Source organism: Canis lupus, chromosome 10, assembly GCF_011100685.1.
Source record: "Canis lupus familiaris isolate Mischka breed German Shepherd chromosome 10, alternate assembly UU_Cfam_GSD_1.0, whole genome shotgun sequence".
NCBI lineage: Eukaryota > Metazoa > Chordata > Mammalia > Carnivora > Canidae > Canis > Canis lupus.
The window spans coordinates 55,993,395-56,012,369 of NC_049231.1; the positions used below are offsets into that span (position 1 = coordinate 55,993,395).

Here is an 18,975-nt window from a genome sequence, read left to right on the forward strand (position 1 = left end):
ATAACTTTATTACCTAGATATGGCAGTCCTTAGCAAGTATTTCTATCTCAGTGGTGTGTGTGTGCGCACATGCACCCACATGCACATGTAAAGGGGTTTAAGACAAATAAGCATATACAAATAACTTTTAAAGATCAGTGACTCCTCAATGAACTGTCAATAATCTTTATATTTCATTCAATTATCTAAAAAATACAATGGATTTCTACGAACTTTTATTGAAAAGATTTAGAGAGAATTGCAACAATGAGTATCTGACAACTACGTATTAATCAGCTAGTGGGAAAAGGAATAAATACAATCAAGTACTCAATCTGTTGTAAGGTACAAACAAAAAGTAAAATGGGAATCAGAATAGGTTTCCAAACTTTGCTTTTATTTTTATGTTCCTCAAACAACCTACCAGAAAGCTGTTTTTCCTTACAAACGACGTATCTGAAACATTCAATATCATAAGGGATGATAACCCTAAGCATAAAACCTCTGCTTAGTAAAAATTCCTGAATTCCATATATTGGCAGGTGTAATAAAAAGGTGAGATAGTGGGATCCTGCCAAATACAGACCTGCTCATCATATGAAGATAGAGAAGCCACCAAATGAAAGATGGAGTCCTCAGGAATGCAAACTAAACATACCAGTAGAGAACACTCATGTTGCCTGCATGAACCCCAAAGAAGACTTCTTTTCTAATGAAAAACTCAAGTAACAAGATATCAAAGCACTTTTCTGCTGAAATGCAAAATCTAGTATTTGACTAAACATTATTTTAGTGAATGGTAGTGTTTGAGGCACAAAAATGCAGCCATCTAGATGTTTCATTTTTTTTTTTTTTATAAAATACCCACGGTCCTCTATTTTCCTGGAGACTTTTATTCTATTTTCTCATTTGACTTGAATTATCAGGCTAGCAGAGTTTTTTCACTGCTACAATATGTTCTCAGTCCCATCTAGACACTTAAAACTTCTGCAAAAGCTGGAGGCTGGCAGAAACAGTATCATCTCCCTACCCAAGAAAAATCCTGACTCAACTTTCAAATATCATCAGCTACTTTAGAAATCAGTATTTATAATGGAAGACCAAGTTCAAACAGACAAGATGCTACAGGACAAGAGTATTCACTCTAGTAGACTAAGGGACAACAGAAATTTCCAAAACAGCTAAAACCATTTTGTCATAGGCATTTTTAAGAGCATGAGAGATGAATTAGAAAAAATAGTCTTTTCCAAATAATCCTTTTCTACTCCCTTCCAGTCAACTTGCAGCTTTTTTTAGGACTCTTAGATTTAATCTCACTATCAGCAGACCCCAATTTCTTCACCCCAACCTAGCCATCATGCCAAAACACACACACACACACACACACACACACACACACACACACGCTAACAACATGGGGATCTTAAGACACTGGGGAAAATGGAAGGCAGTATATTTACCCAAAAAGGAAAAGTTTCGCTATGGTAGGATTTCTTACCATGAAGGGCATAGCAGATTCAGTGGGTCAAATCCAGCAAGCAGGAGAGATGGTAGCCATTCCTTGTATTTTATCTGTGCTTTAACTGCATGACTTATAAATTCAGAAATATGGTTCCATGGTGCCAATGGGCAACCTTTCTTCAAAAAGTAGCGGAACACTGAAAACTTCTCATACTTTAAGCAGTATGCCAAATGAAGTTCATTTAGTTGGGCTCCATATTTCAAAAGAATATTCACAATCCCAAAAAATTCGCAGCTCCACCACAAAAAAAAAAAAAAAAAAAAAAAGAAGAAGAAGAAGAGAGAAGTTAGACTTTTGCATAAAATAATTCTTACCAAGAGTTACTAGCACTTACAGCTGGAAAATAAATGGCAGATGGAATAGCAGAATGCTATGTGTGTCACAGAGGAAGACCTTCCTCTAAGGTCCTTCTAGTTGGACTTAGAATGAAACTGACACGAGAAAGATTAACAAGAAAAAATCAAATTAAGAAAAAATCAAATTTAACAGGCGTAGGTTTGGAGAATCCACATAGACATGAAATTCCAAAGACAAGGAGGCATGACCTTATATGAGCTAAGAGGGGTTGGGCCTGAGGATACAATTAGCAGGAAGGTAAAATAAGGGGTTTGAAAAAACAAGTGGTCCTATTATGCAGATGAGTTCCTTCGGTAAAGGGGAGTCTCTGATAATAGTTCCCTTCTTGTTGCAGGCTCTCCTTTCCAATGTAAAATTAGGCAGTTATGGGGGAGACAGACAGTTTTTCTTGCATCTGCTAGGTTTTATTCTTTTAACTCAAAATAATCTTATGCCAAAATGATACATTTTGGGACCTCTCATCCTGCAACCCTTCATGTGTCTACTGAATGAGGACTAAGGGTAAGGGAGTATTTTACTTTTTAATTTACACCCTCCTGCATGGTTTTTGACTATGAACAGGTACTGCCCTTAGAATTTAAGACATTCATCTTAAGTAGAGAATTTTAAAAATTATCATTGACTAATAGAAAACTCTCCCCAAATTGTGGGATTTTTGTACGATTAAATATCTACAACAAAATACTTGGAAGCAAAATTAATTAACAAAGTCATCAGGCCTTAAAAGATAGAGGGCTCGTTCTAGGAATCTCCCAGATATCATATCTTTTAGCAAGAGTCTTAATTTCTCTTTTAAGTTTATAATGATAAAAACAAGAAAGGCTTTTTTATGAACAAAAATTTAATTTACAGCTTTATATTTTTAAATTAATCATCTTTATCAAGTACTTTTACAGAATAAAAGTACATTGTTTTATATCTATTCAATTGGTTAGTTGGTTTTTTTTTTTTTTAATGTATCATCCAATACTAGTAAGGTGTGGTTAAATTAACTGAAAATAAGTGTGACCCTTTTCTGAGAGAGCTAACTGGCAAGATATATCAAAAAACATAACAACAATTACAAGGGCACAAGCTCAGCTATATACTATGGAACTCTGAACAAGTTACTTCACCTTTCTGGCACACAGAACTATATAGTATTTCCAAAATAAAATCATATGTAAAGTAAGTTATCATTAAGTTAATTAAAATAAAACATAATTAAATTAGAATAAAACATAATAGGGGTGCACGGCTGGGTTAGTCAGTAGAGCATGCAACTCTTGATCTCATGGTCAAGTTCAAGCCCCATGTTGGGAGTGGAACCTACTTTAAAAAATAAATAAATAAAATAGAATAAATATAAATCTTGGGAATTTATACAAGACAAAATCAAAATGATATTTTGATATTATATCCTATCTGTACAATGTTAACAATAGTGTTATCTGTAACAGACTTTAAAAAGAGAGAAATTACCTAAATGTTTAACAGAGGAGTGGATAAATATAGAATATGATATAATCATTAAAAACTGCAATCATGATGGCTGTGTGACCATATTTTAAAAACTGTTTATGCTACAATTTCAACTATAACAAAGCTCAGTAAAAAGTATGTTTACTATGTACACAACTGTCAAAGAAAAAATGTTATAAAATCATTCTCCTGGGGTACCTGGGTGGCTTAGTCAGTTAAGTGTCTGCCTTCAGCTCAAATCATGATCCCAGGGTCCTGGGCTCTCTGCTCAGTGGGCAGTCTGCTTCTCCTTCTCCCTCTGTGCTCTCTCTGTCTCTGTCTCTGTCTCTGTCTCTCTCTCTCTCTCTCCCTTCCTCCCTTCTCACTCTTCTCTCTCTCTCAAGCAAATAAAAACAAAATAAATCATTCTCCCTTTGAAACTGACATTAATACTATTTTAAACAACTATAAATTAAAAAAATATCTCAATCATAGTATTATGGAATCTGAGTAAAAAAGGCATAAAAATTACAGTTAAAACAAATATAAAATGCTTAAGCCACTGTCATATGAAACCAACGACTTCTGAGGACTTATGTATACAATTTGAAATCAAAGTTTTAAAGGCAGTTAAAAAAAACCAAATACATAAGTACACTGTTACTAACTGATGTATATTTTTAAAAACCTATGTCATTCAATCTCCAATTTGTGCTTTTCTTTTCTTTTTTTAAAGATTTTATTTATTTATTTATTCATGAGACACACACAGAGAGAGAGAGAGAGAGGCAGAGACACAGGAAGAGGGAGAAGCAGGCTCCATGCAGGAAGCCTGATGTGGGACTTGATCCTAAGACCTCAGGATCACGCCCTGGGCCGAAGCTGGCACTAAACTGCTGAGCTACCCAGGGATCTCTGTGCTTTTCTTTAGTTAAAATTTTAAACAGTATTTGCCTTACTTTTAGCTATTTACATAATAAGGAGAAAAAAAATATTGAGGAGTGCCTGGGTGGCAGTGTCAGTTGGACATTCAACTCTTGGTTTTAGCTCAGGTCGTGATCTTAGGATGAGCCCTGAGTGGTACCATGGCGTCGCACTCTGCGCTCAGCTTGAGTCTACACCAATTCTACTACCCAGGAGCCCCCTCTAAAATTTCTTTATAAAAATTAATAGCCTTTTTGCCTGTCTACCATCTCACTATTTTTCCTGATGAGAGGTCTATCATTCATATTATTATTCTTGAAAACAGCCCTGTATGTATGTATTTTTTCCTCTGGTTCTTTTTCAGATATAGGAAAGCTGAGAAATCAGTTGCCAGCAGTCTTGTACTACAAGAAATGCTGAAAGATATACTTCTGACGGATGGTTCTGAACAGTTATCACCAATTTATTTCAACCACTTTGACCTCATTTGACTAGGCTCTCATTATTTTGCCTGCAGTTATTCCTTGCTGCTTCTACTATTGAACAGACAAGCTACACATGGACTGCTGAACAAGTTCCAATAAATATGCAGGTAAACTATGAGAAACTGCTTCACTACAAATGTGATATATAATTCTCAAGAAGCCTGGCAATTTTCAAGGCATGAGTGTTTACATGTGCAATTCAGGGACTGGCTGAATTCTTCCATCTAGTGCTCTGAAACCATCAATAGCCGAACCACAGATACTTTAGCTCTTAATGATTTAGCTCTTGAAACACATTTTTGCTATAGAATACAAAGGTAAATGAAAGCCCTAAATGCAAGCCATTAGATTAAATGCTACAGATGGGTTCTCCAGCCATTTTCTGTTCAGAAAAAACTACAAAACAATTAGTGGCTTTCTTATTAAAATTTCAATATAGCACCCAGGCATGTGGCTCCTGCTAAGAAAATTTTAAGAACAAGGCCAAAAGATAAGTCATTCATCTCTAATTTTAAGAACAAGGCCAAAAGATAAGTCATTCATCTCTAAAATGTAGGAGAAACATATGCACATACAATTCCTTTTAATAACAAAATTAGTATTTATTCTGTACCAGGCACTATGTTAAATGTGTTACATGGAAGATTTGCCTTCATCCTCATAACAACCCTAAGAAGTAAGATCTATCATTATCTCCATTCTAGACACAAAAATTGAAGCTTAGTCATGAGATGGTAACTGGTGGTATGGGTGTAACATCAAACCAAAATCTACAGTGAATATGATGGCAAATATATGAGACAGCTCTCCTCTAACTATTATGAAAACTGAACGCTTCATGAAATAGTCAAATGAAATTGAGGGATACTTTAAGGCCAGATTTATGTTTCCCAAAGTATGTTCCATGGAACACTAGACCCTAAAAATGATCCATATGACAAAGGCTTCATAATGAAAATATTTGAGAAACCCTATATGGCATACAGTAAGGTCAGAAAAGAGAGAACTATATGATGAATTTATTTTTTAAAAGTATGCTAGAAAAAATAATAATAAAATATGCTAGTTACATTTTTTAATTAAATGCCAAAATGTCTTCAACCTCTAGACACATCTCAGAAGAATCTTTTTTTTTTCCCCCCAGAAGAAATATCTCTCCTGATTGAGCCATCCAGGGGTCCCCAGAAGAAATATCTTTAAAATTAAAGAAATGGATCTGTTAAAAAGAAAATCACAGGCATGGCATCGCCTGGGTTAAAGTCCCAAGTCAGTAAACCAAGACTTAAAACCTAACCTAACTGTAGTTTCAACATCCTAAGGAATGTGACCTTTAACCGGAAAACATGGAATTTTCTGGTCAATTTTAGAAAACTTACTGATGGATCTTCATTCCCTTAGGAAGGCAACCTTGCCTAAATAATGCATTCCTTGATAATAAGTTCCTGTCTCCTTTTTTATGCTTTCTGCCTTTAAAAACCTTTTTTGTCTAGTTCAGTGATGATCCCCTCTATTTGCTAGATGGGATGCTGCCAGATTCATGAATCATTTAATAAAGCCAATTAAGATCTTCAAATTTACTCAGTTGAATTTTTTTAACAGGTCCAATTGTTAATCTGAATAAAGCATAATAGAGTTTAAAATGCCCCCAAAAGTCTATAAACACAAGAACAAAAGTATATTTATAGTAAACCTAAGTTCATCCTATTTTCAAACTTTTCAAACTTATGTAGATTCATTCTCTTCTTTAGGAATTCACAGACAACCCCATAAGAAAAACTCTTAGAAGCCTTTCAGGAAAAAAATTTAGTGAACACTGCTCAACCCTGTGTTTCCTGGACTTAATTAACTATAGAACCCCTTATGTCCTATGGAATATCTATTAACAACCTATAGAATTACTATTCTACAAAATACACATTGGAAAACCAGTTATCAGCCTTGGTTTGAACAAGAGCACACTCCTAAAAGGCTTACGTAACTCCCTACTACTACATTTATAGACCCTTTTCTTTTCTTTTTTTTTTTTTTAATTTTTATTTATTTATGATAGTCACACAGAGAGAGAGAGAGGCAGAGACACAGGCAGAGGGAGAAGCAAGCTCCATGCACCGGGAGCCCGACGTGGGATTCGATCCCGGGTCTCCAGGATCGCGCCCTGGGCCAAAGGCAGGCGCTAAACTGCTGCACCACCCAGGAATCCCTATAGACCCTTTTCTAACAAAACTATCATTTATATGGCAAATAATAAACACAAAATGAAATGAATGATCATAAACTTTGTCAGCATGCCCTGAGCTTTTGAGAAAGCTATTAAGAAAGTCTCAAATATATGTGTAAGCTCCAGAAAGAAACACAAGCAACTTCAGTATTCTACATGAGCTTGATTATCATATATTATTGAGCAACAAAAGACACTAGGGCTTAGATAACCCTTGATTAAATTATAAGTTACATGGACATAAGTATGTGATTCCCTTATTACTTCACTCAAGCCCCAATGAAGAACTAGGAAACTCTCAAAGAGCCTAGGAATTAAATAGTTCATCTTACTTTTTTTTTTAATTTTTTATTTATTTATGATAGTCACACAGAGAGATAGAGAGGCAGAGGGAGAAGCAGGCTCCATGCAGGGAGCCTGACGTGGGATTCAATCCTGGGCCTCCAGAATCGGGCCCTGGGCCAAAGGCAGGTGGCAAACCGCTGCGCCACCCAGGGATCCCTAGTTCATCTTACTTAACGTAAGTATCAAGAGCTAATTGTGACACTGTTATAAAACAGTGAAAATGAACAGATACTAAGAGAAGTTTAAAAACTAAAAAAGTGTCTAGCCCTTATTTTAGGGTTGTACCTTTATCATCATTCTGCTCTTTGAAATTCAAAATGTGTACAGAAACAGTATCCTGATAACAGAAGCACAATAAAAGGAAATTCAACATGTTAACAAGACTTCTTTTAAACAAACAGAAGCAGGCAAACATCTTGAGCATTTTATGTCCAATTAGCCAACAAAACATCTAACCAACTTATTAGCTGAATTATCAAAAGGTCATATAGTCAGTTTTACTGAATGGCTCCCAGCCAACAGTTGAAAACAAAATGAAGACATTAGGTTGTCAGGTGTGATATGATCATGAGAGTAGGCACAATTTCTAGAAAACTAATATGATAACAATGATCACTATCAATTAGACAAAATCAAGTCAGTTATGCCACGATCATGTTCTACAGTCATATATAAAAGGCACTGACATTTGTTCAAATTGTACTGTACTTCCTTCCTCCTTCACCCACTCCAGTTAAAGGAGTCTTTTTCTTGTATTTTCTCATTTGAGCTGAATTACTTAACTATGCTTTTCAAAGAACGGCTTTCATGTCACTACAACTGTTAACTTTTTAGCCCCAAAGGACAAGATTGTTTTTTGTACAGTGGTGGAGGAAATACCTTTCCATTATGCCTTGCAGTGGTGAAAAGAGCTAAAGATCATTGCCTCAAATGGAAGCTTATACTCTCAAAGGGATACAGAACAAAAATGTTTCAAAATCCTGAGCTAAAAAGTTAACTTGTCTGAATGAAGCAGAAAACAGTAAGAAGGGAAAACTTAAAACCCAGAGCCATTATTTATATTTATTATTTTCATCACCTTTCTATATTCATCGTACTATTTGTAAAAGCAGATCAAACTTCACTGAAACACAATAGGGCAACAGTCCAAGAAGGGCCACAAATACTAAATTTCTAGATCTCAGAGAAATACCAAAAAACACACAAATGCAAAAATCAAACTAACATTATTATAAGAACATATGGCTGCTATAAAAATTTCAAAACTTACACCACTAACCTCATTATCTCTTACCTAATCTCTGAAAATTTGAGTATCTAATAATAATTTCAGAAAATAGTCTTTCAGAAAATAGTCTTCCAAATTAACTCAAATTCTTATTAATAGTTGGTAAATGGAATAAAGAAAATTCATATATTGTTTCATATAGAAAAACAATAGTTATTTTTAAATGAAAATTATATGCAATTATCCTTTCTTTTTATTTATTTTTTAAAGATTTTATTTATTTATTCATGAGAGACACGGGGGCGGGGGGCAGAAACATAGGCAGAGGGAGAAGCAGGCTCCATGCAGGGAGCCCAATGTGGGATTCGATCCCAGGACCCCAGGATCACATCCTGGGCTGAAGGCAGACGCTAAACCACTGAGCCACCCAGGCGTCCCTTATCCTTTCTTTTTAAATGGCAATTCTAATTAATTTTTGTGTGTGACTGTAGAGAACCCAAATCTTTTTTTCTTTTTAAAATTTTATTTTTAAGTAATCTCTATACCCAACGTGGGGCCTAAGCTCACAATCCCAAAATGAAGAGTAGCATGCTCTTTCAACTGAGCCAGCCAGGTGCCCCTTAGAATTCAAATTTTAAGATACATACCTACTGAAAGAAATAACAAAAAATTAACAAATTTTTCAATATTGTTTTTTTTCCCCCAGACACTCGGCTAAGTTACCCTCTTGATATACTAAAACAAAACCTACTGGGAAAATGACACCTTTCTTGTTTGATAAGCGAAGTTTTATATGGAGTTCCAAAATAATCCAATGATTCTCACACTGCATGTACAGTGACTGACATGTAAACTAATAGCAGACATTAATTAGCTAATATAAATTAGTATAGAGGAGATCCCTGGGTGGCTAAGCAGTTTAGCGCCTGCCTTTGGGTCCAGGGTGTAATCCTTGAGTCCGGGGAATCGAGACCCATATCGGGCTCCCTACATCGGCGCCTGCTTCTCCCTCTGCCTATATCTCTGCCCCTCCCTCTCTCTCTGTGTCTCTCATGAATAAATAAATAAAATCTTTTTAAAAATTTTAATCTCTATATTATTTTTATTTTTTTTAAGATTTTATTTATCTATCCATGAGAGACAGAGAGAGAGAGAGGCAGAGACACAGGCAGAGGGAAAAGCAGGCTTCATGCAGGGAGCCTGATGTGGGTCTCGATCCTGGGACTCCAGGATCACGCCCTGAGCTAAAGGCAGACAGACGCTCAACCACTGAGCCACCCAGGCGTCCCTAGAGATTAAATTCTAATTGATATTGTTTTCTAGAGAAAAGGAAGATGGCAGGGAGAAAATTAATCTTGATATTTTTTTACTATGGGCCAAAATTTGTACAATGTACTAAAGTCAACTCCTTTACATACACATATTAAATGTGAGCATATGTGATTGTGATACTACCATCGCTCAGATTTAGTCCCTTGGGAAAGGTTTCCCCTTCAATTAAATTCCCCACAAAGTAAGTAATAATGACCAAGATGTCTCAAAATTAAGTCTATTGCCATGAGTCCCAGGCAAACAAGTGAAAAGTCAAATAGAAAGACTATGTACCCTCATAAAATGAGTATTTTGATGTTTTAAGCTTTTTTCCTATAGGTTAGTAAATAGTATCTTCCAATGACTTTTCTAACTGAAAAAAAATCTACCTTATTAATTAAGAACACATTTGGTCCAATTAAAAGCTCCTACATAGGAAGAAAATCCTGGGTGGCTCAGCGGTTTAGCGCTGCCTTCAGCCCAGGGTGTGATCCTGGAGACCCAGGATCAAGTCCCACGTCGGGCTCCCTGCATGGAGCCTGCTTCTTCCTCTGCCTGTGTCTCTGCCTCTCTCTCTTTCTGTGTGTGTCTCTCATGAATAAATAAATAAAATCTTTTAAAAAAAAAATAGCTGATAAGCCCTTTTAAAGCCACCAAACCGGATTTCAATTGTGGTCTATAGGGTCACTTCACAGAGCAAACTTCCAAGAGTAGCAAAAACAAAGCTTGTTAGCTCATGTCTGTGACGAAGGACCACTGTACAGCATACTGCTGCTTCTTTACTCAATTTTCAGCAGTTTGATCATCCTTGAGCGTGCCCCTTTTTTTTTTTTTTTTTTGGCTTTATCCTGTATCAGTTTACTGAACTTGCTAAATCTATAAATGTTTATCTTTTATCCAATGTTGGGAAGCTTTTGCCATTATGAGTTCACATAATTTTCCTGTAACAACCTCCCCTCTTTTTCTGGACTCTAATAACATAAATGTCAACCCGTTGAAATTGTCCCTCAGGACCCTAAGGCTCTGTCCTTTTTTATTTCCCCCAATCTTTTCTTTCTGTTCTTCTGTTTGGATAATTTCTATTGGTTTAACTTCAAGTTAAATTGACTCTTTCCTCTGTCAGTTCCCTTCTGCTATAGAGCCCAGGTAGAGAAATTTTCATTTCAGATACTCTATTTTCCAGTTATAAAATCTCTACGTGCCTCCTCTTCTACAGTTTTTATTTCTCAGTTGAGAATTTCTACCTTTCCATTTATTTCAAGTGTGTTTACTTTAAATAGCACATCATAATAGCTGCTTTCAATTACTTGATATTTCCAATAGCTAAATTATCTCAGGTTTGACACCTGTTAATTCTTTTCCTCTGAAAACTGAGTAAAGTTAACTGGTTCCTCACAAGTCAAGTAATTTTAGACTATATCCTAGATATTATGATGTTATTATTGTGTAGGCTCTGTGCCCTGTGTCCTGTTATAATCCTTAGAAGAATACTGACTTTTGCTTGTTTATTTTAGCAGGTATATAACCTAGTCAGTTTAGATTGCAATTTCTGTTTCACGTTCTACAGACTGAGGTTCCAATGTCAATTCAATCTTCAAAGCCTTTGCTATGCTATTTTGAGTCTGGTCCCATGAAATGTGCCACTCAGGGGTTACTCTGAGACTTGGGTAACAGTTTAAATCTTATTTTCAATAATCTGGGACTGTCACTCAAAGCCTGGGGTGACCTTGGGATTTACGCAGATTTATAGAGTATCAGGCAGTGCCCTTCTCCAGCTCTCTTCTCCAGAATTCCCCTCACACTCTCTGTCCCATAGGGTTCAATTTACCCGATTCTTCAGGCCAGAAAACCTTAATTTTAAGGTGTTTCAGGATTAATAGGGCCACTGAGTCATATAGTTTAATTCAAACTACATTTGGGATGCCTGGATGGCTCAGTGGTTGAGCATCTGCCTTCGGCTCAGAGCATGATCCCGGAGTCCTGGTATGGAGTCCCACATCGGGCTCCCCACAAGAAGCCTGCTTCTCCCTCTGCCTATGTCTCTGCCTCTCTCTCTTTTGTGTCTCTCTCATGAATAAGTAAATAAAATCTTAAAAAAAAAAAAAAAATCAAACTACACTCAGTACCTGATGAGGCATGAGCTTAGCTGCTATTCCTCCAAAAGGTAAAATGAAGGCCAGAAAAGACTATCATTACATTGGAAAAAGACACATACAAACTATCTGAAACCATTATGTTCTAATATAATTTTTTAAAAGTAAAAGTCTGACCTAATAATAAAATATAATGGAGATAGATACATATAAAGACAGACAATTAAAACAACTAAAGTCATCAATGCCACCCTACTTAAGAAAAACCAGAAGTGTTAAGAAAGACAAAACTTGAAGGGTTACACAACAAACTACTATGAAATCATGAAAGTGATGCATAGAGTAGGTCCCAGATACTCAGATTCAGCAAAGCCCCAAATATTCAGACTACAACATATATCTAGAAGCTTACATTCAGAAAAAATGAAATGAACTACTATTTTAAAGAGCAAATATTTAAAAATGCTAGAACGAAAAGCTTAGTAAATAAATTTTGATAGATATTTCAATTAAATTGTGGAGAGCTGTCCATAATAGTAAATTCAGGAGAGCCAATGAAATCTGGGGTATGCTTACAACCTCTTCTGTGTCATTAAAAACAAGAGTGTCTATCTGCATATTCCATTCCATTCCATTAATAGATGGACATAGCCTTATTCTTACTATCCACTTTAAGGCCTTAGGAGTCTTATAGACAAGTACTGGCCAGAAGCTAATAAAACATCAGTAATTCTTAATTTATTCTACTTTACAGGATCACAGAAGATTATTAGCAAAACAAACATTTTACTTTTTAATTACCCTGACTCACATAAAGAAATGCCACATACTAAATACATCAAAAGTACAATAATATTTACAAAACTAAAGTTTCATTTTTAGGCTAAGAACAAGTCTTACAAATTTCGAATGGTAAATAACTTAAACACAATCAATGCTTTGATAAAGTCATTTTAATTCTTTTTACATCCCCCAGCTAAAGTATAATTTACAAAAAAGATTTTAAGATATTTAAAACATACAACATAATAATCCCTAAATATACACACTGTGAAAGGATTCCCCCCCCATCGAATTAACACATCCATCACGTCACATATTTACCTTTTTTTTAGCGAGAGTTTAAATTCTATTCTCTTAGCAAATTTCATTTACACAATACAGTGTTATCAACTATAGTCATCATGTTATATATTAGATCCTCATCATATGACTTAATGTTTTAATTCTTGAATTGTCTTAAAAACCAAGAATTACCAAAGAAATTTATTTTTTAATGTTTTATTTTTAAGTAGTCTCTACACTTAACAACAAGGGGCTTAAACCCACAACCCCAAGAGATGAAGAGATGCAACATTTCTAGGCACTCCATTAACGGAGTCAGCCAGGCGCCCCACCCTCCATTTACTTTAATACACTGAAAGTACTCTCTAAAGTTGCTACAGTTAAAAATATAATCCATATCCAAAAAGAGAAGAGAAAAAAAACCTGACATTATCACTTCATTTTTACTGTACTTTGGCAGAATAAGGTACATCCTAGAGGGTTGTTTTTAAGTCAATAATTTAGCAATGTGAGATATTAAGTTTCATCAAAGAAGAAGATCACTTGGAAATACATCTCCATATAGCAAAAAAGAATAAAAATACAGCAAAAATACATACTCCTTTTGGAAAGCCATACACATGGGAGAACTGAATCCAAAAATGAGACACATCTGGGCATCTGGACTGTAGCCATGCTGTAGTAACATTTCTAGGCACTCTTCATGCCCTCCAAACACTGCTGAATAAACGGGACTCACTTTGTCTGGCCCAGTGTCACAAACGCGATTGGTAAGGGGTATTAATAAGTCCAAGATTCTGTAACCACACAAATTCAGGAGCATTTAATGTATATGTACATGAATACAGGCAACATTTCTACAACACATATGTTAAGAGTCACCCACTGATTGATTTAAAGTCTTTCTGTCTCCTACCTACATTAAATTATTACAAGTTGTACACTCCAAAATGTTACCCTTACTACTGTTGCTTTCTTTATACAAAGGTCCTTACATATATCTAAAACAGAATTAAATAATATTACCATAAGTAAACAGGGAACAGGTTGTCCTTATTTTTTCACTATTTACCTTGACACCACCATCACCTACTCCCCCCAAATCAAATTTTCTGTTACATATTTTAGGATCCAGTAATTTAAAACTTCATTATACCAGATATAAGTTTATATCAAGAAAATAATTTTCCTTCTTAAAGGAAAAAAGTTTTACTTTTTTTTTTAAGTGTTGAGCTCTTTTTTCTTAAAGATTTTATTTATTCATGAGAGACACAGACAGAGGGAGAAGCAGGCTCCTCGCAGGAAGCTCAATGTGGGACTCGATCCCAGGACTGGAATCACGCCCTGAGCCAAAGGCAGACACTCAACCACTGAGCCACCCAGGCGTCCCAACTTTTACTTTTGTTAAATAAAACTAAAGTTTTCTTTTTCTCATTAATAAGAATTTTTAAAGATGGTGAGTAACATAAAGTGAATAGTATTTTCATGAGGAGGAAATAAGAACTTCTGCTAAAATATTCTATTATCTGAAAAGAATATGAGCTCTTTAAAAACTAAGGCAGATTTATAAAGAAACTGGTTGCTAAGTAGAGGAAGTCCAAAAGAAAATCATTAAAACCTAAGTTCCTAGATTATTTGTAAACTTGCTTCCAGGACTCAGCTGGAAAGAAAGGACTAGTCTACTCTTCTAAAGTTTAAAAATAAAACTGGGGTTCCCTGGGTGGCTCAGGGGTTTAGCGCCTGCCTTTGGCCCAGGGCACAATCCTGGAGTCCCGGGATCGAGTCCCACTTTGGGCTCCCAGCATGGAGCCTGCTTCTCCCTCTGCCTGTGTCTCTGCCTCTCTCTCTCTGTGTCTATCATGAATAAATAAATCTTAAAAAAAAATAAAATAAAATAAGAACCTGTAAGGATAGGTCAGCTATGAAATCCCCCCTCTTTCTGGGAAAAGAAAGGCAGGTTTACTCCAAAGCTACTTTCCTTTTGTAAGGTAGGCTTAAGATGATAACATTTAAGTAGAATTTAAACTCACAGAAGGCGTTACACTAGAAGTAGTCTATGGAAGAAACTGTCATGACAAACAGAATTCCCAAAATTGAGGACAACTCCCAAGAGGGTTTTGGTATCAATGTAAAGTTTATCATATAATTGCACCTAACACTTATGTTTAAATAACAACCAAGAATTTTAAGAAAAATACCAAATCTTAAAACCTAAGCATTCTGTTAAAATAAAGAATCTGTTTAATGTCCCTTAATAAATGGGTTTAACTTTTAAAAATGAGTTGGAAAAATTATACAAGATGCAAAAATACTTACAAATATCTTTGAGGAAACAGTAAAATACTGTGCCACCTAGTGGCAAACTAACCAAATTACAGAATGGTTGCAATCATAAGTAATGACAATTTCTCTACTATTTTTAAACAACTATAAAACAGTTTAGAATTATGACTCTAAATACTTTAAACATATATTTTTAAAGCTATTCATTGTCTATTTATGTTAAGATGGGCTACCATATTCTCACAGGTATAACCAGGTCATTAGCTTCAAAGATTCCTGGAACCCCCAATTTCATGGAGTTCCAACTTTCTTTTAGTCTTCCTCTCTCCAGAAAACAGAAAAAAATTCAAAAAAAATTTTTGGCTAAGGAAAAAGAGTAATAGAAGGAGGGAAAAGAATCAAGCTGGACTTGAGATCAGATAAAGAGAAGTCCAGTAAAAGGATCAAGATGGGGAGAACTGTAAAACCCAAACAAAAGAAAGACTCGACCCAAAAGGGGTCAAAAATTCAAAAGCTTTCTGGGGTCAGGGAGGTATCATAACTAAGTTGAATAAGGTCAATGGATCAAGAACTAAAGACACCTGGAATAAAACCAGAGCAGAGAAGAGCATGGCCACAGCTTGAGCAATCAAAGGAAAGACTTAACACCCTGAGGATGCCCCAAAATTCCGTCTGTAGCCACTCTGCTCACACAAGACTAAGAGGAGCTGGGGTTGCACAGGGGATACATGGGGGTAGGGCTATTCATACAGTAGGTTGGCAGAGAAGGGAATACCAAGGATTTTGCCTAGAAACAAAGGGCCTGGCCCAGAAGATTTATTCCTTATTACCTTTTGATTATGATACCATTTTAATTTTCTCTTTTAATACTTACTTTGTATGGCCCATTTGTGCAGCTGCATGAATAGGTAACTGCCAATTGTCCTCATTACAGTAAAGATCAGGATCTGCACCACTGGACACCAAAAGCTCGACACATTCTATGTGGCCCTCTTGAGCAGCAATGAACAAGGGAGTAGCTTTGTCCAATGCTTGACAATTAACATTTGCACCTAATACAAAATATAACATTTAACAGATAATCCTAATTTATGGGGGGGAAAAGTGATTAACATAAATTTCAAAACAGCTGTCTTAAAAGGGTTTTATAGTACAATAGTTTTTCCAACCCCAGTGGATACTGTTGTATAAACACTGATTTTCCATGTTTGCTGGTAATCATTTAAATTGTGCTTAAAAAAAAAAATGTGCTTTTATGTTAACAAGGAAACAAGTGATTAGTATTTTAGAATTCATTTTTAAGTTAAAACAAAAATCTTATTCAATGAAGGATTCATTTCATTCCAATCTGTGCTCCAGCAAGTACTCTGTGGGCCCAATAAGTAATCATTGAAAAGGGGAAAAATGCAAACCATCAAATATGGATAACATGTTTGATTATTACAGAAAAAGAGGAAAAATCTAAATTATAAGACATTATAAATGCCATTAATCAATTCAGGCTGAGATCTATGAAAAAAAAATTCCCCTAGGTATGATATACCTTGTGGCTATGCCTTAAAACTAATGTTGACTATATTCTTCATTATATCTCTTTTCTTCATGACCATAGCATGATAGAACCTTATAATGAAAGGGAAAATGTCTAGTTAAATGGGTTTCTGAGATGATTTTAAAAAAACAAAAATTAATCAATTATTTAAATGGCAGTGCATTAAGATGTAAAAAAGTTGAAAGTGACCACTTTTTCTGAAGGTTTTAAAAATAGCTAATTTCCCTCAATTTTTTTTAATTTCCCTCAATTTTTCTCATTGACAAAGTGTGTTAAATATGCTAAGTATGGTGTCATTACATGACTGTGAGAATTTTTAAATTTCTCTAATATGTCTCAGTGGAAAAGTCCTCTTCAAAACAAGGGAAAAAACTATCTTTTTGAAAGGATGTTCCATAAATGCACCTGGAATAAACCACAGCCTTGAGATAGATAAAAACTATGCAAAACACAAATAGTGAATTAAGGGATTTTATGGAACTTGCAGAAATTCCAAATGGACACTCAAGACATTCAGACAAGTAGAATGTTCCTGACTTATACAAGGTGGATGCTTCACCTACCATCAGCCTCAGAAAGAAGGGAACACTAATTACTGAGAAAAGACTAAGTCGAGAAAGAAATCTACTTAACTTTCCGTTTTAAGCAATATTTCATTTTGATTGAAACTTTCAAACTATCAAAAAGAACAAGGAACCAGGATCTCTAAAATTACAGGAAGAAAAGTTAGGAAAATGACAGATAATCCACTGAAAAGAAAATAATTTTAACAAGTTAGGAACATAAAGCTGCATTATAAACATACCTACATAGCTTTTTCAATTTGCTGTTCATAACTATTCAGAGGGGGGGGAAGAAAGGAACAAAGCAAAACAAAACAGGTGCCTAGCATTAAAGAACAAAATAAAATGGAGTATTCTGGGAGACATGCTAGGCCTGAAGAAACAGTCATTAAGGTGCTGTTTAACCTTTTATTCTAAATATTAGTTACACACTAATACTTAGAACTTAAAGGACTGAAAGCCATAAAATGAATTAGGACAACCTCAGGAAGACAAGTCACATGAGAAGAAAACCTGTTTCTAAGCCCTAATTCTGCCAGTAAATATTTTCTAGATCTTTGGCAAGGCACTTAAACACTCAGGACCTATGATTCTCAATCTAAAAACATACATGTTGAGACACCTGAATGGCTCAGGGGTTGAGCACCTGCCTTTGGCATAGGGCGTGATCCTGGAGTCCCAGGATCAAGTCCCACATCGGGCTCCCTGCACGGAGCATGCTTCTCTCTCTGCCTCTCTCTCTCTGTGTGTCTCTCATGAATGAATAAATAAAATCTTTAAAAAATAAAATAAAATAAAAACATACATGTTTAAATAAGAGATTTTGAAGATTCCTCTCAATGCTAAGACTCAATATTTGTAACAGATACCTTAATTTGGCACTTAATATTTCTTCGCTCCAGGGCACCTAGGTCGCTCAATCTGGTTAAGCACATGCAGGACTCAATCCCAGGACCGGGATCATGACCCAAGCCAAAGGCAAACGCTCAACCACTGAGCCACCCAGGTGCCCCTGATCTCAGAGTCCTGGTATTGAGCCCCACATCAGGCTCCCTGCTCAGTGGGGAGTCTGCTTCTCCCTTTTCCTCTCCCTCCCTCCCCCTTTTCATGCTCTGTCTCTCTCTCTCTCCCTCTCCCTCAAATAAATATCTTAAAAAATTTTTTTTCTTTGCTCCAAACTTCAACTTGAGCATTTGAAGTTTGTAAAGAGAAAGAAGAAATAAGAAACTATGTACTTTGCTGTCTAAATAAACTTTGTTTCATATATTTGGAGGTAACTTTTTTTTTTTAAGTAGGCTCCATGCACCCAACATGGGATGGGGCTTGAACTCACATGAGCCTGAAATCAAGACCTGAGCTAAGATCAAGAGTCATACACTTAACCAACTGAGCCACCCAGGCACCCTTGGAGGTAATTTATGAAAAATCTAAGTATGACAGACATATATAAAAAGGGTAGGTATTTTTTAAAAATTTTTTGTCCTACTGGCAAATCTAGTGTATTTCCCATCTACTCTTAACTATCCATGCTTCATCAGGTTATTTACTGTGAGTGAATACACAGTGTTTGGAGGAATTTAAAAGCCCTTACATAACAAACATTCCTGGTC

General features: G+C 35.6%; 1 protein-coding gene across 1 annotated transcript in view; it reads right to left on the reverse strand.

The window, feature by feature from the left end:
- ASB3 (ankyrin repeat and SOCS box containing 3) overlaps nucleotides 1–18,975 on the reverse strand; it is a 74,226-nt gene that overhangs the window by 15,881 nt on the left and 39,370 nt on the right. Inside the window, exons 5-7 of the mRNA NM_001205055.1 lie at nucleotides 16,125–16,302; nucleotides 13,567–13,764; nucleotides 1,478–1,735 (exon numbers count right to left, since the gene is read on the reverse strand). Coding sequence (NP_001191984.1) covers nucleotides 1,478–1,735; nucleotides 13,567–13,764; nucleotides 16,125–16,302 — 634 coding nt within the window. The remainder of the gene's footprint in view (nucleotides 1–1,477; nucleotides 1,736–13,566; nucleotides 13,765–16,124; nucleotides 16,303–18,975) is intronic.